General features: G+C 37.6%; 1 protein-coding gene across 1 annotated transcript; it reads left to right on the plus strand.

The window, feature by feature from the left end:
• The first annotated feature begins 1,920 nt into the window (after window positions 1-1,920).
• Window positions 1,921-12,277, plus strand: LOC122045663 (nuclear pore complex protein NUP35-like). Its single transcript, XM_042605982.1, has 3 exons — window positions 1,921-2,667; window positions 11,208-11,319; window positions 11,684-12,277. Exons 1-3 carry the CDS (start codon window positions 2,054-2,056, stop codon window positions 12,011-12,013), a joined length of 1,056 nt encoding a protein of 351 aa, XP_042461916.1. The 5' UTR covers window positions 1,921-2,053; the 3' UTR covers window positions 12,014-12,277.
• The last annotated feature ends 13,395 nt before the right edge of the window (window positions 12,278-25,672 follow it).

Raw genomic sequence — 25,672 nt, forward strand, 5'->3', positions numbered from 1 at the left:
TTGTCTCCTTCTGTGCCTTTTGTCTGTTACCGTGCCGAGCGAGTGAGCCGCTCGGCCATATACTCGGACGATGTGACCTTCGCTGCTCTACGGTCCAGTCGAGCGAGCCAGACACTCGGCATATCAGCCATCGTATGCCAACTCATGAACATTGGAAACCCGACCCGCAGGCGAGCTATTTCTACGCCGATCGGGGCGCTACCCCGGCCGGTCTACCAGGCGACCTCCCCCGATCGGCCAGGTACTACAGTTGACCCTCTTGACTTTGACCTCCGCGTGTCGTTGACCCCTACCTGAGTGGGCCCCCCTATCCTTACCACCAGATCATAAATCATATCATTTATTGCTTCTCATCATATAATTAACTACAAGAAAACCTGCAATTAACGATGAAATATCATTTTCATCACTAATTAGTGATCGAAATAAATTATGGTCAATAATTTAGCAACAAAAATTAAATTTCATTGTCAATTATATCTCTATACTTATTTAACCTATTTAATTAGCTACGAAACTTAATTCCCTCGCTATTTTAGCAACAAAATAAGTTTTCGTCGCTATTTTAGGGACTTAATTAAGTTTCCGTCACTAATTAACTTTCTAATTAAGGTTTTTATTCTCGATTTTTCTTCCCAGTGTCCTAAAATCTTCCTCTCTGATCGACCTTCTCTCCGATCTTTGACACACTCCTCTCCTCTTCGATCTCCGGTACTGACATGCATTTCGTTGGTATGCACGATCTTCTCCCGTTCCCTCTCCTCTCTTAGTCACTTCTTGGCGGTGGCCTCACAATGAGATCTCACTTTGGCTATAGTCTCACAATGACTTTCCTTGATTACAGCCTTACAGTGAGATGACGAGATTGAGCATGACTTCAGTGGTATGTCATGATCAGCATATATAAATCCCCTCCCCCCCCTTTCCCATGTATTCGGGAAATCCCCCTTTCCCATGATTACAGTTATTTGTCTTCTTCTTCCACATGTATTCGGGAGCCATCAACTTCCAGCCCAGCATTGACATGACTGTCAGAAGATCACATCGGTCATGCCTGAGCCTACTGACTCGTTGATCTTCATGACTCGGACGCTTGACTACCCAATATTCAAATCATTCCTGATACAGCTTAAAATGGAGCCAGTTGTGTCTAGATCAGACGACTCTTAAATTTTTGACAACATTTGAATGGTAACCCAACTATAAAAGTAACCTTAACTAGACTTTAGAAAGTTAAGGTTCAAATCCTAGCAATCACAGTTCCAAGCACGGTGCAGCGGCAAAACATTTGTTAAGGTCTTAGATATTCCTATTAGTTAAACCTTTAAATGAGATTTTTTTTAACCCTGTACCCCCATCGAAAATAAAAAATTACTATTCCTTTTACAATGAAAAAAATCTTCTACAATTTTTTTTATAAGTCCTATATTACAAATCATATAACTTTCTATGTTACTACACATCACATATCACAATGTAATACCATTTTATCATTAATTATGAGTTTCATCATCAAGGAAAAAAAAAGTTTAAATTTTCAATACCGTTCTTTAATTACAAACCTCAAATCTCATCTCTATAATGGTTCAAATTTTTTTATTGAGATTTTTTTGATTTTATAATCTCTCACAAAGTTTGTCTTAGAAATGCCCTTAACTTCGATATTGATATTTATATGAGTATTTATTTTAATACATCTTGTGACAATTTTCAATAAATATAAAATACCCAAGTTGAATACGTGATATCCTCCCTACAAAGGATAAAAAATTGAGATCGCGGATGACGAATTCCATTTCTTATTATAAGATAAAATATCATATAATTTATTGACTATCATTACCGTGGAGCCAGAATAATATCATCTTTTCACTCCAATTATTTGAAAATTTTAAAATCGAAGAACGTTTTTGTAAAGCACAGGTTATGCGGCTCACTAGGTTCGCCCATAATCTAGAAGAAGAGGAAACCCTAATTTTAGGGTTTTCGCGTTTGGCCTTAATTTGAATACCCCTTTCGATTTCTCCACCGAGGCCGACACGAGAGGTGGGATATGATGATTCCGGCCGTAGCGAAAAGCTCCAGAGGCGAGAGGGAAGGACAATCCCCCTTCTTCCGTGATCTCTCCACCCCAGTCTCTGCTAGACGCAGTGCCGGTGCCGGACGGTTCGCCACCCCTGCCCAGGCGGCCGCAGTCTCCGCCCTTTGGCGTGACAACCTCGCTTCCGTCGATCCGCCTCCGCCGCCCGCCTTCACCCTCGGCGACCGCTTCGACTTCTCGCCTGAGCCCGCTTTTGCTCCCAGCCCGACACCGCCATCCCCAGAAACACGTACACCGCCGCATTCCTTTTATGCTCCTGCCTCGTCCCCCTCCCCTCTCAAGGCAGGCGTGGATCCGAGCGCCTCGGGTACTGCCCATGACGGCGGGTTGCGAATTCTGCGTCAGCCCAGCTTTGGCGAATCGGGTTTCTTATCACCAGGCAAGAGCGTCGGAAGCGGCGACCGCTTAGGGAAGGGGAAGGGGTCGCCGGTTGATGGGGTCATTCAATCTGGGGCGTTGATTACTCTTCCTCCGCCGAGGGAAGTGGCTATGCCTGAGGTGCGTCGGAATACCTCCATGCCCGTGGCCGGAGACCTTGATGAGGAGCAGTGGGTTACTGTATATGGGTATGACTGACGACAAATCACCATCTATTTTCTCACACTTTGCCTATACTCATTCAAGCTCCATCATGTCGTGGCAGCTTACCATGTTGGTAAAGACCTTGAAAATTCTTGCCAGGCTTTTGGGTCCAAAAATTCACTTTTGTCGAAATGGTGGTTCACTTCTTTACTTCGATATGAATTAGTAAGAATAAAAAAAAATAAGTCACTTAATTTATTGACATATATTTTTCATGTAGAATTGTCAATTCCTTGGAACTTATGGATGGTTTGGAACAAATGCATTCTTCAGAAGTCATCCTGATTAATTAGTATCTATAGACCTATTCTTGATATCAACAGTTTTATATTCGGAGAGACAAACGGTCCTGCACTTGTCCATGCAAATATATATCCCGCCTTCTGTCCGACTTGAATGACTTTGCATATTGGAAGTTGGAACGACCCTTTACCCTCTTTATACACTATGCTAACTCTGTTCTTTTCCAAACTGGATGATTTCATTAATAATATTCATGATAGTCAATGTCACGTCCCCAGAGAAGTTTCTGTCCGACAAACGGACAACATCTCTCCTGTAACAGTGACAATTGAAACATGTATATAATGCCACAAGACTATTCACAAGCTATAATCAATAGTCCACATGGTTGGAATATATACAACCACGCAGTTATATACATAACCCATTCGGCTGAAACAAAATGATCACAACCACGCAATTGTATAATAAACAACCCACACGGCTGTACTAAAAACGCAACGGAAAATAAAAAGAAAACCCATAAACCAAAACAAAAGACTACTAACCAGCTAGCCTTTACACAACCACAACAAAATAAATACAAGACACCATATAGCAAAATTCCAAAATAAATTCGAGTTATACAATGACAAGTCCACAAATCATAAGGCAAGTAAAATAGGAAACAAAACCAGAAACCATCATCGAATGTGACGTGGGACCGACAGACATGATGCTCCAAGCAATTCCACAATCATTTACCTGCTCCTTGAGGAAAAAGGCAATACATGAAATGCGGTGGTGAGTGCGGGTCACTCAGTAAGTAATAGACAAGATAGTGCATAGTCTATATAGAAGGAGAGCCTTGGCGCAACAGTAAAGTTGTTGCTTTATGACCAAAAGGTCACGGGTTCGAATCCTGGAAATAGTCTTTTGCAAAAAGCAGGGTAAGCAGGGTAAGACTGTGTACAATGAATCCTTCCTCGGGACCCCGCATAGCGGGAGCTTCGTACACGGGTTGTTCTTTTTTAGTGCATGGTCTATATAAAACATGGAGATCAAATCATACAGTTTCAGTAGGGAATAAAGAATATGATTATATATGACATAATTAATACACATAACTATAACTGACATAATGAATACATATACTCATAACTAACATGAGAAGTGCACATACTCAATTTGGAATCGACACATACAATATAATAATCAGTAAACTCACCGGGGATCAGTAACAGATCTGCTCGTTACACCTGAGCAATATAATCGACAACATATACATATGTAATAAATGACATGTATGAAGCATGACAACCATATGTAACAATCATAGCTCAAACAGGTACAACATATCACAATCACATGTAGCTAGCATCTACTAGACATGTATGCAATGCGCATGCATGCCTCATGGTCACCTCCAAAACCTCTCCAGACACCACGACTCTTGTATAGCCGAGAGGTCGGATCCGTGACAACTGTACTACCCTCCAACTACCACTATATAGTGTCCGATGCTGACAGTTCGCTAAGTAGTTATCTAACTATATAACATCAGGGTCCTGACTGCTCACAACGCAGAATATCACTCCCCCTCGCTGAGTGGCCAGGTGACACGATAGGACTAGTTCCACTCCAAGCTACCACTCTCTCTCAGTGTCCAAATGAGCAGCTAACATGACTGACAACTAGCTTATATAGCAAGGGAGCAATGGTCGTCGAACCGGCCCATACCACATGGGAGCAATGGTCGTCAGCATGCATATGTATATATGACAGTCAATTAGCTCATACCACAAGAGAGCAATGGTCATCAGCGTGCATATAATGCAATAATAAATATGATATAAATAATCATGATACCGACACGATCATCATCAATGCAACATCCCAAACCACATAAGTACCTCCAGTACAACGATCCATCTAACTCCTATATTTATAGGTATGGATAGATCCAACTGATGTCTACTAGACAACAAATACAACAAGTAGCAACACCAAACACTTACACACCATACACTTACATACCTTACAATGTAGGTATAATCAACAAGATACCTCCAACATCACACCGGATACATATGATCACCAACTTAGGTATTATCGACATAGTTCATCCAATAGTACTACTTGACTTGTATGCACATAATCACATAAGTATAATCAACAGGAAACCTCCAATAACCACACTAAACATATGTACACACAACATAGGTACAATTAACATAATTCCTCTAGTAGAACACATCATACACGTACGCCCTCTACAATATGTAAATGCACGGTTAATATAATAACACCTATAACACATACGAAACATGTGTACACTCAACATTATATGTATAATCAACATGTTAACTCAGTCAACAAGATATCTCCTACAGTACATACTCTACATGTGTATACATAATAGAGTATATATATCAAAAATCAAGACTGTATATAAAATAACCAGATCATCTCTAAGGTCAAGCAAATAAGTCTCAAGCAGGATAACAAAATGAATAGATTTAAGGTAAAACAACCTAATCTATCAATTAAACAACCATGCATTAAGTTCAAATAACTAAAGAGGCCAAGGAAGAAATACTCGTCTTTGTATAACTCGTGTCAAATAATCCCATGTCGATACACTCGTCTGTAATCGTCCTGCAAATCACATAATGTATAGTTTAGCTAATCACATAAACAACAACTAGCTAAACCCAAAACTCAATCCTAATTCGATTAGGTAACCATGTTTAACTCCACCAAATGATCCAAATCCATATCCATCAATCCATCATAAAAATGCAACCAGGCATCATGATTCAATTAATCCCCTACCTATCAATATCAACTCATCCACTAATCCTTTTTCTTAATCCAATAACAAATTCATCTCTTAATTACAAATTCACTACATAATGAAATCAAACCATAATAACCTACTATGCTAATTTCATTAATCCATCATGAATCAAATACTATGCACAAGCTAACCAACTCCGTAATCAAATAACCAATTTGAAACAGAAATGGAACAAACACTCTGATAATCACACACTAATCAAATCTTACCTCAATCTGCTCTTCGTTGCTTGGTGAAAGAATCCAAAAGCAGCTGCGAGGATATATAACAGCGAGCTTAGATCGTAGGTAGATAAACAATATTTAATTAGCATAGGTGTCAATTAGATCTAGTTTACCCCATTCGGCCGGAACAGGACATAATCCCCCTACTGCTCGATTGGTGCTTGGCTAGAGGCGAAAACAACAATCGGATCGGCATGCAGTAGCGCTTGCTGAAGCTCTAGCGTCTCCAATGAAGGTGGTGGTCAAGACGCTAGGGATTCGCTGATGAAGCTTCCTCGGATGGCAGCAATCACGACGTTGTTTGGGTCCTTACGCAAGAGGGAGGGTAGCCCTAGTCCACTTGAGTCATTTTCTCCTTCCGACGACGTTGTCCAGCTAGCGATGGAGCCATGATGGAGTGGTGATGCAACGATCGCGCGGAGGCATTGGTGATCTGTGGAACTACAGAGACTGCTCAGTGAGGGACCGACGATGAAGATGTGGGGGTCGGCGACTATTGCCACGGCCAGCGACAGGTGATCGGCGGCGATGGAAGCTAGGGCATGAGGGATGAGTGGGGGATCGGGCGAAGACAGAGGAGGGGATCGACCGGAGATAGAGGAGAGGATTGGTCGAGATGGGAATGAAGCATTTATATACTTAGGTTTCAATTAATTAAGCGTAAGTTAATTCTTTAATCAACTCCCACTTAAATGGTTATTTCAAATAGTCTTCTCCAAGCCCAATAGATTCATCCCCTTAAAACATGTCATATGACTTCCATTTAAATCCCGAAAAATTTTTAAAAATCCTCACAAAATTTTATAAGGTTATTTCTCCAATAACACTTACTATTTAATTTGTCGTATCTTACAGTCAAAGTAGGAAAATGACCACAACTTGAAGTTATTCCATCACAACATGCTATGTTTCGTTGCTCTTAACATGCCTAAAGAAATGGACATTTTTGTTCATGTAAAATTAGGATCATATCCTCCTTTTAGTATTGTATTAAAGTTTATCCTATGGATAGTAGGTTTGACCAAAGCTAATTATTACTACCACAACTAATTCTTTTGCCCGTATCAACGGATAATGATAGTTCAATAGATGATATACAGTTTTGGCTTTTATTGAAAATTGTTTCATTTGTTACACCATTTTAGAAATTTTACCAAGTAGGTAATGCATATGACAATGAATATACGCATGCTGACAGCATCATGCACTATCTTGATTTTCAGTTGACTTATAACAAGATATCAAGATGTGCTATCAAGTCAGCACTCAGTTGTCTTTAACATCTTCAGGAATTAGATTAAATGAGAAAAAAAATGATCTATCTAATTTAGGTTTAATTAATGAAAATAAAGAATCTACAGACGGAGAAGGAATAAGATCATTAGGTGCAAAGGGATAACTGTTTACTGATTTTGATGTTTTTAGAACTGTGTTATGTGTATTGCAAGCGTTAGAAATTAGAAACTTCAAATTTATTTGTTTTTGGATGACCATTCTATGTGGTAAGTCTAAACTATTTTTTATTGATTTTTTGCTTTGATTAACCACTTTTCAAGTATTTAAATTATAGTTTTATTGAACAACACAGGTTATGAGTCTCAACTATATGAGATCAACTACATGGTTCTTACCCTACCACATAACTCCATTTGATGTTCATTTCCATTGTTGATTGATTAGTTGTTGTTTAGAAACAGAATAATCTTAATAAATTTCCAAAATAACAAATACATATTGGTGTATCTTGGTTCATGTGGTGATTGGGGACTCAGCTAAAGTCTCTATTACCTAGGTTTTTATCTAGTTTCTTGACCAAACCGTCTGTAGCTCAAGTCTCCATTATCTAAGCTCTTCATCTGTAAACTGCATAGGATCAGATACTCTAATGCTTACACTCGAGTTGGACACCAATGATCTGAGTCATACACCAATGCAATAGCATGCATTGAAGATTGATATTTGTTTGGTCATCTTTCTTTTGTTAATGTTGCCTCCAGTATCTCGTGGAAGAATATATGACTTGGTTAGACCCAGTATCCTACAACTGATGTAGCTCAACTTGTTTGGTACTTGGAAGAAGGTGGTATTGAGTAGCTGACATTACCTTGTGTTGGGTTTTTCGGGCCGCGAAAATCGATTTTCGCGTCGCGGAAACCCCGAATCAACCAAAGCCGTAGATCCGTGCAAAGAAAACCGAACGGAAAACAAGTACGAGTTTCAAAACCTTTAGATCTACTCCTAGATCTATGTGTTGAGAATTTTACCCTTGAAGCGTGCCCTCGCAAATCCCGCTCGTCCAATGGTACGCCGGATCTCGAGAGTGTCAACGTAGACACTCCTCTAATGATATCCACACGAACAAGGAGTGTCTCTCACACTCAAAGGATGGAGAAGAGAGCCCCAAGTGTGCTAGCACTTTCTAGAGCTCTCGGGTAGGATTTGAAAAAGGGAGAAAGGAGAGAAAGGAAAGGAATCTCACATACTCATCTAGGTATCCTCCTTTGTGACCTTCACTTCACCCTTTTCTTTGGACCTCAACACATTCCTCTTCACCTTGCTTGAAACTCTCGGCCAAGAAGGAGGAAAGGGAGAAGAGAATGACTAGAGGAAGGAGATGAAATGAATGAGAGCAATGAATGAAAATTCATTCCCATTCATTCACTTGTGTGGCCGGCCACATGAGTAACTCTTACTCATTTAATGTGGCCGACCACATTAATGAGAATGGAGGCTTGTAACCTCCATGATGTGGCATACCATGATATGTGGAGCATCATCATTGGTCCACATCTTGCCATCTCACTAATGATGTGGCAATTAGTCAAGTCAAACTTGACTCTTCCTCTCCCTCTCAAGTCAAGTCAAACTTGACCAAATCTCTTCCATGGTTGATCTAATCTAACTATTTGATTCAAGCCAACTTAATATAATGAATCTAATTCATTAAATTAAGTTGATTTAATGAGTCATAATCTAAATTAGACTCATTGAATACATGAATCAACTTGAGTCCAACTCAATTAGCCCAATTTGGATTACTTTTAATCCAATTTGATTCATTAAATGAATCTAATCATCTTGGTTCATCATATGAACTTAATCCAATTGGTTCATCATATGAACCCAATCTCCATCCACTTGTTCTTTGTGTGTGACCCAATAAGTTCTTGTAACGTTGGCAATGTTTCTAAACTCCTTTAGAAACATAAGCAATGAGCGGCATCTAGCAATACATCATTGCTACCCAAGTTACAAGAAATGTTGAGATCCAACATCACCTTGACTACTAATCGTGACTCCTCACAATATGACAAGTGTCCTTCTATCCTGACATCTAGATTCATCAATGTGAGGCGTAGACCGTGTCATCCTCCGATCAAAATCTTGAACTCCAAGTAGACTCACTCAATCAAATGAGCTCAATATCTCATATTGACTCATTTGGGTATGGCCATACACTTCGTGGTCTTACTCTATCAAGAATATCAATGTCACTCCCGTCATATAGGAGGGATAGATCCCATCTACATCACTCACATCCCTCTGCATAATTCGTTACATACCCAGTAATCGCCTTTATAGTACACCCAGTTACGGGTGACGTTTGACGAAACCAAAGTACATAACTCCTTTTGTAGGGATCCATGGTGACTTCAGGTCTAAGGACTAATAGTCATACTAATAGCCACATGAGAAAGTATATGACACTCATATAACGATCCATGATATTTTCTCATGCCGGGTCATTCAGTATACATTCTCCAATGTATACCCATGTGTCAGCTTGATATCTCTATATCCATGACTTGTGAGATCAAGTCATCGAGCTGACCTACATGCTAGTCTTATTGCATTAACATTGTGCCTGAATGTTAATACTCGACTAGGAATGATTTAGAGTAGTGTTCCCTATATCATCTCACTATCGATTCAACTAATCGATTGATATAGGTATGAACCTTCTACTTAAGGACGCTATTATACTTAGTCTATTTGGCACTAATACAAATAAGTATAATAACCAAACAAATGCCTTTATTGATATACAAGAATATGATACAATGAGTCCATACAATCATCAAATGGTTGGCTCTAGGGCTCTAACTAACACCTTGAAGGTCCAACAAGGTCGTGACAACTTACTCCTCATGGTCTGTTTTTTCATCTGGGTGTGAATAGTTCATCTGGGTGTGAAGAGTTTTTTGAGGCATCGGTTTTTCTATCTGGAAAGGCATTACATATGGATCTGATTTCAAACAAGACGAAGAAGTCTGTAGCTTGTCTCAAATAGCACTTAGTTGTTGCTTGAATAAGACTAGCTTAGCATTTTGAAAAAGTACAAATATCATGTCTCGCCAAATTGGATATGATATTGCTTGGTAGTTTTTTGATAAGTTACACATCATTAAAATGTCTAGTAAAATCTTGGATGCACATGGATGTATGTAATCGACATTTGAAACCTAAGATCTTCTACACATGTCAGGTTTTCCACCCTTCACCGCTGCTTTATATTTAAGTCGGGTTATTAGAAGGTTTATTACTTTGCTTGTTTTTTCAGTTCAATTGTTCATATGCTCACTTAGTTGATGGCTTCTTAGGTGCAGTTGTATTTGTTTGCTTTAGGCTGCAGGAACATTTGGTAGTTTCATTGGTCCATATACAAGTTCATTTGTTGAAGTTGTGTTATTGGAGTAGTAGGTTCACTTATAATCGAGTGTTAATCTAAAGTGTGAGAGACATGTTAGAAAGCTCTGTAGTTCAGATCCATGCAAGTATGTGGTACATAACTTTGGTTCCAGTGGTGAATTTCACTTCTGATGGTGAACCATGTGGTGACTTGTCACTTTTCAAGCTACCACCACTAAGAAGAATGTCTTAGTTTGTAGTCTTGCAAGTGACTTGCACTTCTGGGCCGTTTGTTATTTTGGGGACTGTTACAACACCACCACTCAAAGAATTCTGTTCCAAGCATGTGGATTTTTTGAGATCATTTCACTTGCAACTAATGATTATCATGCTTGTCACTTCGAATAAAATATCATAAGTTATTGACATCATGAAAATGAATGGACATGCATTACCATTTGTTAGGTGGTAGCAACTAGCAAATTGTGTTCAATAGAAGCAAATCATTGTTATTACCTGTTCTTCCATTTTCTCTTTTAAAACATCCTCGACCAATTCAGGTACTAATATATATTTTCTTACTTTCCAGATTTTCCCTTGGTGATACAAACTTGGTGTTGCGGGAATTTGAGAAATGCGGAGTGATACTGAAACACATCCTGGGTCCAAGGGATGCTAACTGGGTGCATATTTTGTACCAGGTACTTGTTTTCCCAAAACCTAAATTACACACAATTGAAGATTCCTTAAGTTCAGATTGAATCTTTATCAGATTTATTTTTTTTCCCCAAAACTTTTATTACAATTAGCAACTGAACCAAAATCAAAGCAATTATTTATCTGTTATGCCTCAAAGTTCCATTTGGTATCCCATTATATGCTGAGTTTCTGTTTAATCTTCAAATCTTATTTCAAAATTTTTCGATAGCTCTATTCATATGCTGTCATTTGTGTATTGACGGCGGATATTACTTTTGTAGAGTGGCCAAGGGGATCAGTGGAAGATATGGCAACCAATTTTATGAGACCAGCTAAATGCTTCACCTTGTTTTGTATTCTATGCAGAGCCAATACGATGCACGCAAGGCCCTTGCAAAGGATGGCCTACAACTGAATAATGTCCTTATAATTGGTGTGAAGACTGTGGATCCGCAACAGAAGCAGTACCTGAACCAGCATTTTGAGAATAACCTTAATAGAGGTTTAATTGTTCCATTGCCGTCTGAGTCAGGAGGGATGAACTCGTCTGCAACTAGCCTGATCGCACCTACCTCTCAGAATTACTTCAAACAGAATATCATCAATAGTGCATCCAGTGAAACTGGCCAACGCGCCATTGCTACCCCTACAAAATCTGTCCTATCTAAAGTCATGGATCTGATGTTTAGCATTTAAAACACCAGGTAATCAGCCCAATAATCATCCTTGCTTCAAGTATGGTTATCAAAATTTCTGTCACTCCATTATGTCTTGGAGCTTTGCCATTGTTCTCAAATTTCTCAGAAGTATCTTTACTGGTAGTTCAAACTTCACGCGCTGCACCTTTATAATAACTTCCCTGCCATTTTCCATGTTTGATGTTCATCATCGAGTCTAACACATTTATCTGTTTAATTTTTACTGTTTCATATCTTGATCAAGTTGGCTCTTTTTCAAAGATGAAGTATATTCCTTTCTAATCAAGAGAAATAGTTGAGGTGTAATGCTGTTACATGCCAGAAACAGAGAACACACAAGAATAAAACATTATAAACGTAAAATACAAATAGGCAGGTTCATGGCTTAGTCTGAGGTTGCCTGATCAAACTGCTAAAGATGACTGCATTCAGATATATACTGATTGGGAGGAATTGAGCACTCGCCAAGGCAGAAGAGAGGGACTTCATGCTTGAAGAATTCATTGAAATAGGTTGACGTTGTCTCTTATAGAGGTGTATTCAATCAAGAGATTGAATATTTTTTTATTGATTTTTTTTAATGATACATTTTTGTGGAGTTGATATATTTTTATTGACATTTATAGAATCGTATGGTTGTAAAAAGAATTACATGGAGTTCTATAGATTTTTTTGTAAGACTTTTATCGATATTTTTAAATTTTATGAAAACTTGTGGATTTAAGGTGTATTCAATGATGAAAAATCGTAGGCAGTCATGGGATTAGATTTTGTGGACCCTTTTTCCTAGTTCGTTTCTGGATTAGAAAAAAGGGGTTGGTGGGAGACAATGATCTTCATTTGTTAACAAGCAAGGACCATTGCCTCCCATTAATTGAATTAGTCCAGTCTTTACGGATCAGAGGATCTCATCCTGGTGATCATGGTCTCACATGATATTTATTTTTAAATAAAATCTAAAATATTTAATTAAATTTATTTTTTAATAAAATAATAAATAATATATTTGTCTATAATTTTTTTTTTTTCAATTTTTTCAATTTTTATCTTGTTTTGGCTAAAAATAAAAAGAAGATAACGTTTCACTTAAAAAAAATTAATAATATAATTTTAAATCTAAAAATATTATAATAATTTTAAATATTTTTATTTATAATTTTGATTCAAATTATTATGAAATGTTGGTTAACCTTTTAATTTGGCCAAATTTTTAATAAAATATTGAATTGATAAATTTTATTAGTAATAAAATTAATAATAATATTATTAATTTGATTAGTAATAATATTATTAAAATAAATATATAAAATTTATTTAGGAATTTTTAAAATTTAATAAATTTTATAGAATATTTTTAGGGTCGAATTTCATTAGACTTTATTAAATTATCTATTAATTAAGTTGAGAATTAATTTGAGTTATTCATATATATTTTATAATAAAACCTAATATCTCAAGTTTCTCTTCCCTCTACACACAGCGTCGCCATCCAAATCAACTTCGACTTCGACTTGCTCGTAAGTAGCCGATGGAAGCATCATCGACCGCTTCAAACAATTTTTTTTTATTTTTCTCCTTTCTGGCGCCCCGTAGGCTTCTCCAGATGACACATTGTTTCTCATCATGAGCAACCAGAGAAAAAATTCTGCGCCTACAGTCCGCCGTCGGAGAAAAGGCTACAAGCGGTCGCTGTTCCGTTCCAGTCGTCCCGATCCATTTTTTTGCTGTTATAACGTCATAGAATGACATTTCAGAGGACTCTCAGCTTCGCATGAAATGCATGTTGAGAGGTTGATGCAGACTGCCGAAAGGTTGAACAAGGACAGGGCCTTTAAAATCAAAGAAATAATAAAAATCGAGGAGCAGAAAGAGAAAAGACTTATTTGTAAAAAATTAAACCGATTTGAAGTCTATAGAAATCTAAGGGTGAGGAGAAAATTTTTTATTTTTTTTTTAAAATTGTACCTAATGTTTTGGAGAGCTCTTATTTGTTAAAATTTATATCCAAGGATTTCTAAAAGAATCCGTGAAAATCTATTGAAATTTTGGTTACCAAAAGATTTTCATAGAGTTTTAAAAAATCAAGTTTGAATACCACATGACTTTTTAAAACTCTATAAAAATTTAATTTGGATACCACTAGATTTCTATAAAGTTTATAAAAGTCTAGATTGGATACCACTAGACTTTTAAAATGTATAAAAGTCATTTAAAGTAATTAAAAGTCCAACATGAAATACATCCTCCTTAATATATATATATATATATATATATATTTATGTTATTTTGTATAATAAATTTGGATGCCATTATTAGTTGACTCTCTAGCCAAAACACTCGGAGTGCTTGGATTAGGTCTGGGCATTTCGAGCTGTGAGGGTCACCTAGGAATGATGCCTAAATTGGATGTGCAGAGTATATATATATATATATATATATATTTTGGTGTGATTGAGAGCTCAAAAAAAAAACATAAAATAAAAAAAATTCTAATGTTATCAGCCTCCCAGAGCCGCTGATCACTATCTTTGCTAATCAACTCCCTCACTATCGCCTCACCAAGCCTGCCTGTCGTCATTCATTTGCAGTGTGTTCCCCCATGTACGTGTCCGAAACATTTTCTTTCTCCATCCAAATGCTATAGTTTTAAGGTTTATACAATGTTTTAACAGCTACGATTTCATAGCTGCAACAACGTTCTTAGACCAAAATGTTGTAGCAACTATGAAATTATAGTTGCTACAACATTCTAGTTTAATCATGTTGTAATAGCTACGATTTTGTAGTTGCTAAAACATTCTTAGACTTACACATTGTAGTAGCTTCGAAGTCATTTTGGTCTAACCAAGTCTGTGTTGGTCTAAGAATGTTGTAGCAGCTACAAAATTGTAGCTGCTATAATGTGGTTATACCCGAACGTTGTAGTAGCTACGATTTCGTAGTTGCTATAACATGCTTAGACCAGACTAGCACATTGTAACAACTATGAAATCATAGCTGCTACAATGTGCTTAGACTAGCACCCACACATTAATCTTATTTTATTATTTAAAACTAACATTGTAATGTATCACTAAGATATTAAGTATTTGTTTATAGAATTAAATGCCATTTAGTGCTTTAACCTCTCTTAGAAGCTCTACTTCTTGTGCATATCATAAAAATTACAATGGAAAAGTAACGTTCTCCAGTTTAAGTCGTTCATATTATCACTTGAACAAAATAAGCGACAGATGAAGTTGATAAGTAGTTCATTTTCCTAGGCCCTAGACATACCACAAAATGCAAACATCAGAGACCTTGTACAAAATATGTTAGACAATTTGGACTATCATGCTAAGTGTTTCATCTTTCTAAATTAGAAAAAATTAGATTCACAAGAAAAGATATTGCACTGATTTTAGGACTTCTAGATCATGACAATGAAGTCTCTTTGCATTTGGATGTCGCATCCACTCCACTCTACCTTTAACATTTCATAGATCGGGATTGTTCAAAGATTGAAGTGGAAAACAAGATGATCGACATTAGCAAATAATCAGAACCATCTCCTAAATATGATATTTTGTTTTGTCAACTTGTTATTTTATTTTTTTATATGCATGTTATTTACTACTACTAGCAGTATATTTAGACTACTAGTAAATTCATTACTTAATAGTGTAGATGACTTTAAAAATGTATGTAAATATAATTGGTGTAAGATTGTTATGACTATATCATTCCACATATAGAGGACATTGATGTGATGCACTCACTAAGGCCGAAGCCAACGGACCTTGAGGGAAATCAAATTCAAATACTAAAAAGATTTGTACACTCGTAAGTTATTAAATTTTACTGTAACTTCATTGATTTAAAATTTATAACCATACTTATTGTGTTACAGGTTTAGATGTGTGAACATGTTAAAATCATAAACCCACACAAGAATTTTGCCCTTCTGAGAATATGATGATAGAATTAGACAATCTCAAGTGTATCGACAATAAAGACCATGATTAGCTTGCTACCTTCATAAAAAATAATAACAACTTTGGTTCTATCAGATTTAGAGGAAAATCTGCTATCAATTGATTTCTTAGAAGATATGTGATCTTGTCTGAGAGCTTGTGGGATGAAGCGCTGGACGATTATGGGTGGTGATGAACAATAACTCCAATGTCGGAGAACAGAGGAGGCTCCGAGAAAACCACAACGGACCTCACAAGAGCCTAAATGAAGAATAATATATTCTAGAAAACCAAAGTGGATCTGTGAACAATACTTCGCAAAAATGAACTCCGGCGAGGTACCCTCGTCGAAAGGCGAACTCTGATGAGGAACACCGTGGATCAACGAAGGCTCGGTGGACCAATGGATAATCTCCTCTTCCTGCGCACTATGAGACCAACCAACAAAGCGTCAACGACCTAAGACCGGGGTGGAAATTCTTAGCTAGGTCCTCCGACGCTCAAGTCAGTCTCTCGGAGAAGAAGAAGTACGGGAAAATGGAATTAGGGTTTGATTCTGATGCAATGCGTATGTTTGCGTACCTTACCAATGGAGAGGATTCGCCTTTTTATTCCACCTCTTCTAACTTCCACAGTCATGAGGTGGACCCCGATTCATTAGAGTTTGTTAGGAGATGATGTAAGCCGAAACTGCAATAATAATTTAAGGAATCTTTTTCTTACCCCAGATGTACCTTTTTTGTCGTTTAGCATACCTGTGGAGACTTCTAGAAGCCATTTGCTGTCAAATTAATTAAGCTGTCATATAATCACATATTCTTATGGTTCACCTGTTACATACATTTGGTTAGTCACATAAGTCCATTTTGTATATATAAGGAATATCTTCTGTTGTACTAGTCTCGGCCGGTATTTTATACTCGATCTATTATGTATACTTGACCAGGACTTTACTATTATAGATATGCCAGAAATCGTGTAAGGTTGAAGACCTTTATTCTTGATTGACTTTTCATGTTTGGCGAGTCTATTGTGCCCGACCGATCACACATTATCGACCGAGATTAACTAATCGGGCGTGTATAAACACTATTGCCCGATCGACCTTCCCTCGGTCGGCTGTATGCTAAGGGTCGTGAGAGACTAAATGCCTCTGTGCTCGACCGGTCTATTGAGCCCGGTCGATCACACATTATCGACCGAGATTAACTAATCGGGCATGTACAAACACTATTGCTCGATCGACCTTCCCTCGGTCGGCTGTATGCTAAGGTGTTAGTTAGAGCCCTAGAGCTAATCATTTGATGATTGTTGTATGGACTCATTGTATCATATTTCTTATGTATATAAAGGCATTTGTTTATGGTTATTATATTTACTTGTATTGGTGCCAAATAACTAAGTATAATAGCGTTCTTGGGTAGAACGTTCTTACCTATATCAATCGATTGGTTGAATCGATAGTGAGATGATATAGGGAACACTACTCTTAATCATTCCTAATCAAGTATTAACATTCAGGGACAATGTTAATGCGACGAGACTAGCATGTAGGTCAACTCGATGACTTGATCTCACAAGTCGTGGATATAGAGATATCAAGTTGACACATGGGTATGCATTGGAGAATGTATACTAAATGACTCGCTATGAGAAAGTATCATGGATCATTATATGAGTGTCATATACTTTCTCATGTGGCTATTAGTATGACTATTAGTCCTTGGACCTGAAGTCACCATGGTTCCCTACATAATGAGTTACATACTTTGGCTTCGTCAAACGTCACCCGTAACTGGGTGGAGTATAAAGGCGATTACTGGGTATGTAACAAATAATGCGGAGAGATGTGAGTGATGTAGATGGGATCTATCCCTCCTATATGACGAGAGTGACATCATTATTCTTGATAGAGTGAGACCACTAAGTGCATGACCATGCCCAAATGAGTCAATATGAGATGTTGAGCTCATTTGATTGAGTAAGTCTACTTGGGATTCAAGATTTAGATTGATTAGAGGATGACGCGGTCTATGCCTCATATTGATCAATCTAGATGTCAAGGATAGAAGGACATTGTCACATATTGTGAAGAGTCACAATTAGTAGTCACAAGGTGATGTTGGATCTCAACATTCTTGTAACTTGGGTAGTAATGATGTGTTGCTAGATACCGCTCATTACTTATGCTTCTAAATGGGTTTAGGAGCATTGTTAACGTTACAAGAACCTATAGGGTCACACACAAAGGATAATTAGATGGAGATTAGGTTCATTTGATGAACCAAGAGAATTAGGTTCATGTGATGAACCAAATTGGATTAAAAGTAATCCAAAGTAAACTAATTGAGTTGGACTCAATTTGGTTCATGTGTTAAATGAGTCTAATTTGGACTTAGACTCATTGAGCCAATTTAATTCAATGAATAGAGATTCATTAAATTAAAATTGACTTGAACCAATGGTTTGATTTGATCAACCATGGGAGAGAAGTGATCAAGTTTGACTTGACTTGAGAGGAAGATGAAAGGTCAAGTTTGACTTGACCATTGCCACCTCATTTGTGAGTTGGCATTAAGTGGACTAATGATGATGTGCCACATCATCAAGTCTAGCACATGTGTGTGCCACCTCATGAGGGAGATCAAGAGTTGTGACTCTTGATATCCCATGGAGGTTTAAAAGCCTTCTTGAAGTGGCCGGCCACTTTAACTCAAGGGTGAGTTTCATTTTGTTTTGGTAACCTCCTTCTTCTTCCTCTCTACCTTTCTTCTCTCCCTCTCCTCCACCATTGCTGATCCTCTAAGGTTGCTAGCACATCTTTAGAGGTTCTCTCCATCGATTTGTTTGTGTGGATACACATAGAGGGTTGTACACTTGACAACCTTGAGATCCGGCGAACCTTAGACGAGCGAGATTTGCGAAGGGCTTCGCATCAAGGGTAATCTCCTTTTCTTTGTAGATCTAGTGTAGATCTAGGTTAGAGAAACTTGTACCTGTAGAAATTTTTTTTATAACTTTGCACGGATCCGGTGGCATGGGATTCGGGGTTTCCGCAATGCAAAAAGCAGTTTTTGCGGTCCGAAAAATCCAACAGTGGTATCAGAGCCACGTGCGAAGCGTGTATGAGTTTCGTTTGTATTTTTATGAAAAATTACAGATCTGTAACTTTCTGTAAGTTTGTGATTTTTATGTATTTTATGGGTATTTTTTTCGTAGAAGCGAAACAACAAGTGTTTGGACACTTGTAGGCTTCGACGGCCGAGAAAAACCTTCCGAAACGGTAAGGTCTCGCCGAAACAAATTTATTTTTGTTTGGGACATCGACTTAAGGTGCTATAGGATCGCTTAGGAACACTCGCGATAGTTATATCGCATGTAGGGGTGCTGCCCCTAACCTCGCAAGGGGCTTTGTTCCGCGATTGCGCCCAAAAATCGCTAATCGGGACCGTCGGGAAGTTGCGACTCATAAAATCGTAAAAATATTAGAAAAATTACAGAAATTTATGGAAATCACATAATTTAGAATTATGTATCATTTTGTGATGGTCATGGCCCAAAAAACCCAATTTGATTGGAAATATGTGTTGTAATTCATAATATGGTCTGCGCGCCATTTTGTGTGTTTGTGCGTGTTGTACTTGATTCGCGACCTGCGCGTCGTGCCCTTCTATTTATATTCCTGTTGTAAAATAGTTTTAGACTCGAATGTAACTCGAGTTTCACTTTTTGTAATGTACAAAATGAGGCGGTGGAAGGTCTACTCGAGGAGGAGTTACGAGGAGGGTGCGAGCAACACATGGCGGTCAAAGGGAGGAGCTTGGAGAAGCTATTGACCGTAGGTTGACCAACCGATCTTTTCATTGGCTTGAGAAGATCGTAGTAGGGCCATGACTAATCACAAAATTTAATTAATTGCTTGTGTGTGTGTATGTGATGTATGCTAGATTAGTAATTAATTAGTGCCTTAACGATTAGATTCGATCTAAATTGCGTACTTGATACACATCGTCGATTAGATTAGATCTCAATCGTGTCAACTCGAAATATCTACCATGCCGTGATATCCATCACTACCTCGATCACATGTTGTTTAATCTACCAAAGCAGAGCAACACATATTATCTTGGTAGGGTGCGGAGGGACAATCTTGGTCCCGCCTATCAACGCATGGGTGAGTACAACTCAATTAGATTGAGTAACTACTTAACTCAATTGGATCGAGTTTAACTATAGGCATTTTCCAATGGTTGGTAGATAGGTCAAAATCACATTTATATTAACTCTTGGGCGATTTAGCCAAAGCTAACTCAAGTTTTAATATACATGCAGATCTTGATCCTATAAACAAGAGTTGCATAGAGATGTAATTGGTAATTAGTTACCTACCGATCATACTAAGTCTTGGGCGATTTAGCCAAAGCTAACTCAAGGCGTAGTATGATGTGGATCTTGTCTCGCACGAATTATAGTTGGTTAGAATCTAGTAGGTGTGGTTTGACCACATCCATGACTTGATTCTACAAAAGTTCTATAATTCAGTGGGAGCATCATTTAGTTAAAGGCCTAATTAAATGATTAATAGAATATGATATTTATTTTCTATATTTTTCTGTTGTAGATTACCATGTTGTCAAACACGAATTCCTTCTCCCTGCGTTCTGTCCTTGATAAGGACAAGCTCAATGGAGCTAACTTCCTGGACTAGTACAGGAACCTGAGAATTGTTCTCACACAGGAATGAAAACTATACGTCCTGGAGCAGCCCATTCCCGAGGCACTTCCTGCCACTGCCACACGAGCTGAGTTGCTTACAAGAAGCATCAAGATGATGCATTAGATGTGTCATGTCTAATGCTCGCGACCATGAACTCTGAGCTTTAGAAGCAACATGAGTTGATGGGTGCTTATGATATGGTTGAACATCTTCGTCAACTATATCAAGGACAAGAGAGGCATGAGAGATTCGAGATCTCTAAGGCACTGTTTCAGTGCAAAGATGCAAGACGGGACTCCCGTAGGCCCATATGTACTCAAGATGATTGGGTACATAGAAAACCTACAGAGGTTGGGATTCCCACTTGGCCAAGAGCTGCACACTTACCTGATCTTGCAATCCTTGCCAGATAACTATAGTCAATTTGTTCTAAATTACAACATGAACGAAATTGATAAGCCACTGCCCGAGCTGCTTAGCATGTTAAGAACTGCTGAGCTCAACCTTAAAAAGGTTAAGCCCAACTCTATTCTGATGGTTCAAAAACACAAGGGCAAGGGCAAGTCCAAAGGTAAGGGAAAGTCCCAAGCCAAGGATAAAGGCAAGACACTGAAACCCAAAGGAGGGGTTGCCAAGGATGCTACTTGCTTCCACTGCGGTCAGACCGGGCACTGGAAGAGAAACTGCAAAGTGTACTTGGAAGATCTTAAGAAGAAGAGAAGTGAGACTTCCACTTCAGGTATATATGTTATAGAAGTCAATCTATCTATTTCTTCATCATGGGTATTAGATACCGGATGTGTTTCTCACATTTGTACTAATGTGCAGGCGCTGAGAAATAGCAGAACATTGACGAAGGGCGAGGTGGACCTACGCGTAGGCAATGGAGCACGAGTTGCTACTGTTGCTGTAGGAACTTATTCTCTATCTCTGCCCTCTGGACTTGTACTAGAATTGGATGATTGTTGTTATGTGCCTGCTCTGACTAAGAACATTATATCAGTTTCTTGTTTAGACAAGAAAGACTTTTCATTTATAATAAAGAACAAATGTTGTTCAGTTTATTTAAATGATATGTTCTATTGTAGTGCACCTCAGATGAACGGACTCTATATTCTAGACCTTGAGAACCCTATCTATAACATAAGTACCAAGAGGTTCAAGTCAAATGACATGAACCAAACCTATATCTGACACTGTCGCTTAGGTCATATAAATGACAAACGCTTATCCCTGCTTCAGAAAGATGGTTTGTTAGACTAATTTGATTTTGAATCATATGAGACATGCGAGTCATGCCTACTAGGCAAGATGACCAAGACTCCCTTTAGTGGACACAACGAGAGAGTGACTGACTTGCTAGGACTTATACATAGTGATGTATGTGACCCTTTCAATGTCGCTGCCAGGGGTGGTTATAGGTATTTCATTACATTTACTGATGACTTCAGTAGATATGGTTATGTGTATCTGATGACACATAAGTCACAATCCTTTAAAAAGTTCAAAGAATTCAAGAATGAAGTACAAAACTAGCTTGGCAAGAGTATTAAAATACTTCGATCAGATCGAGGTGGTGAATACCTTAGCCATGAGTTTCGTGACTATCTAGCTGAGTGTGAGATTCTATCCCAACTCACTCCTTCTGGAACACCACAGTGAAATGGTGTATCCGAAAGGAGGAATCGTACCTTATTAGATATGGTACGATCTATGATGAGTCACACAGATCTTCCTATATCACTTTGGGGTTATGCTCTAGACATAGCAGCCGTCATACTCAACCGAGTTCCATCCAAGGCTGTGATAAAGACATCATATAGGATATGGACTGGGAGAGATGCCCAAGTGTCTTTTATGAGAATTTGGGATTGTGAGGCTTACGTTCGACGTCATGTCTCAAACAAACTGGGACCCAAATCTGATAAGTGCTATTTTATTGGATATCCCAAGGAAACGAAGGGATATTACTTCTACATTCCCAGTCAACACAAGGTAGTTGTAGCAAAGACTGGGGTATTTTTAGAAAGGGACTTTGTTTCTATAAAGATTAGTGGGAGTATGTTCTATCTTGAAGAAGTTCAAGATGTGGACCATAGCACTGAAGCCTTGATGAAAGTTGAACTGGAACCACAAAGTGTTATGAATGATGTTGCTCCACAAAGAGTTGAGGAATAATAAATAGTTCAAGTAGACCTACCTCTTCGCAGGTCTGATAGGGTACGTCGTTAGCCTGAGAGATACTCATTTCTCTTGTCTGACCATGATGACGTTGTGCTCATTGAGGATGAGCCTACCTCTTATCAGGAAACTATGATGAGACCAGATTCTGAGTCATGGCTAGAAGCCATGAGATCCGAGATGGAATCCATGTACACCAACCAAGTATGGACTTTGGTTGATCCACTTGAAGGGGTTAAATCCATTGGGTGCAAATGGGTCTTTAAGAGAAAGACTGACATGGATGGACTTATATATAAGAGTCGTCTGGTAGCAAAAGATTTCAAACAAATTCATGAATGAAGATGAACCTTGTGACTACAAGAAGGTTGTAGGGAACACAGTTGTCTTCCTTGTATTGTATGTGGATGACATACTACTCATTGTGAACGACATCCCTTTGCTGTAGTCTGTCAAGACTTGGCTAGGGAATTGTTTCTCAATGAAGGACTTAGGTGAAGCAACCCGTATTCTAGGCATACAGATCTATAGAGATAGATCTATGAGATTGCTTGGCCTAAGTCAGAGCACATATATTGACAAGGTATTACTACGGTTTGCCATGCAGAACTCCAAGAAGGGATTTCTACCGATGTCACATGGTGTGAGTCTTTCGAAGACTTAAAGTTCCTCTTCTAGATAGGAGAGAGACCGCATGGATACGATCCTTTATGCCTCAACCATAGGATCTATCATGTACACCATGCTATGTACTCGTCTTGATGTCTCGTATGCTTTGAGCATGCCGAGCAGATACCAGTCAGATCCAGGTGAAAGTCACTGGATAGCAGTCAAGAATATTCTTAAGTACTTGAGAAGGACTAAAGAATATTTCTTGATATATGGAGGCGATGACGAGCTAGCTGTTAAGGGTTACAGTGATGCTAGCTTCCAAACTGATCAGGATGACTATCGATCGCAGTCAGGGTTCATGTTTTGCATAAATGGTGGTGGTGTCACTATGTGAAAATTGACAATAGACTTCGGATATTATCCGAAGTAATAGGTAGATAATTACCGAAGTAGACGCACGTGAAGTAAAAGGGTCAATTTTTTTACTTCACCACATGTTTACTGAAGTCTATCACCGGTCCAAAACTGGTTCAAAATCGGACCGTTTTCGAAGTAAAAAAACTCTATTACTTCATCGAGACCAGTAAAATGACCGAAGTAGTTGATGATATATTACTTCATAGGTTTCGTTTTTGACGAAGTAAAATAGGTATACAACTTCACAATTTTTGAATTCTGGTACAGTAAATGTTTAATTTTACTTCTGCATAATTTGTCTTGGTTGAAGTATTTATTATTGTATTACTTCATCGTAATATAGAAGTAATAGAGTAAATTTACTACAACAGAAAATTTAATGTAGCGAAGTAATTTATATGAACTACTTCATAAATTTGATCAGTAGTGAAATAAATAGTTTTTTTTAACTACACCACTATTTAAATTTAGCGAAGTCTTTTCTATTGTATTACTTCATCATTTATTTATAGTATCAAAGTATTGACAATATTTTACTGCAATACAATTTTAATCGACAAAAATTTATATTATAATATTTTAGTACAACACAATATTTTTTACCACCAAAATTAAACAAATATATCACAAATATGTATTAAATACAATCCAAAAGTGTATTCATAAAAGACATGTTTAACCATAACCCAAAAACTTTTGTATCCATAAATCTCTAAATACATGTCTAAAATTTATATCATAGCCTACACTTAGACACCCACATAGAAGTAGACGAATTCGCTCCATTCACTTCTAACTTCATCATACTGAGATTGATTGTAATACTGTTTATTTTTTGATGCTGCAAACTGAAACATTAATAGAAGTTTGAGGATCAATAAAAAATGACTCAATATTTTATAAAGAAAATATTTCATAAAGAAGAAATTCACCTTTCTCGTCAATTGGGGATCTTCATCCAAAACTATCTCTTTCATGTACCGCATCACACAATATCCACATTCAACACCACCATTTTGTTTAAGATTACCTTAATGAAATTGAAAATGTCATGCAAGAAGTCACAATCTAAATAATAAAAATTATTAATTGTTGTCTAAATACATGGTCACAATATATACTATCAATTGTTTAAAACCTGGTCCTTTTGAAATACCCCTTGATGCATTGTATATCTTGACCCCACTACATTGTAAACAATAGAACATTATTTTTACAACCTATAATGAATTGAATGCATTCAAAATTAGTATAATCTACTACTTACTTTGTCACAATAGTTTTCCAAGCATAGTCTCGCTTCCTGTTACTCAAAAAGTCCAATAAATATATCATATTCTTATCTTCATTAATTATAGTCAAGATCCAATGGTCACCGTTGTTCAAGATCCCCACTCAACATCAATCATAAATCTAAGATGTGATTAATGCAAACAAAACAATGTGAATACTAGCTTATTTCTTCCATTCAAAAATTAATAGGAATACAAAGCCGAGAAAGGCCAATAAGCAATAATAGCTAAATATAGATGGTTTTATTATCAAACAAAGACATATTCCTAAAGGGTTAATTAACGGCTAGATTGTGCCTACCCCACTAGGTAAAAATGCACTAGATTGATTCAATTCACAAAAAAAAATGCAAAAGTAACTAAAAAAATGCTACACTGATACACATACAAGGTAAAACTAGAACATAACCAAAGGACTATGACATTAACATTAACAACCTAAACAACAAGGTAACCATAATCATCATCATAAAACTTGAACAGTT

Source organism: Zingiber officinale, chromosome 2B, assembly GCF_018446385.1.
Source record: "Zingiber officinale cultivar Zhangliang chromosome 2B, Zo_v1.1, whole genome shotgun sequence".
Lineage (NCBI taxonomy): Eukaryota > Viridiplantae > Streptophyta > Magnoliopsida > Zingiberales > Zingiberaceae > Zingiber > Zingiber officinale.

Excerpts from the sequence above, each read along its gene's own strand:
- LOC122045663 (XM_042605982.1), top strand. The coding sequence starts at position 2,054 with ATGATGATTCCGGCCGTAGCGAAAAGCTCCAGAGGCGAGAGGGAAGGA. Across the intron at positions 2,668-11,207 it reads CAGTGGGTTACTGTATATGG|ATTTTCCCTTGGTGATACAA; the intron begins GTATGACTGACG and ends CTTACTTTCCAG. Across the intron at positions 11,320-11,683 it reads GGGTGCATATTTTGTACCAG|AGCCAATACGATGCACGCAA; the intron begins GTACTTGTTTTC and ends TATTCTATGCAG.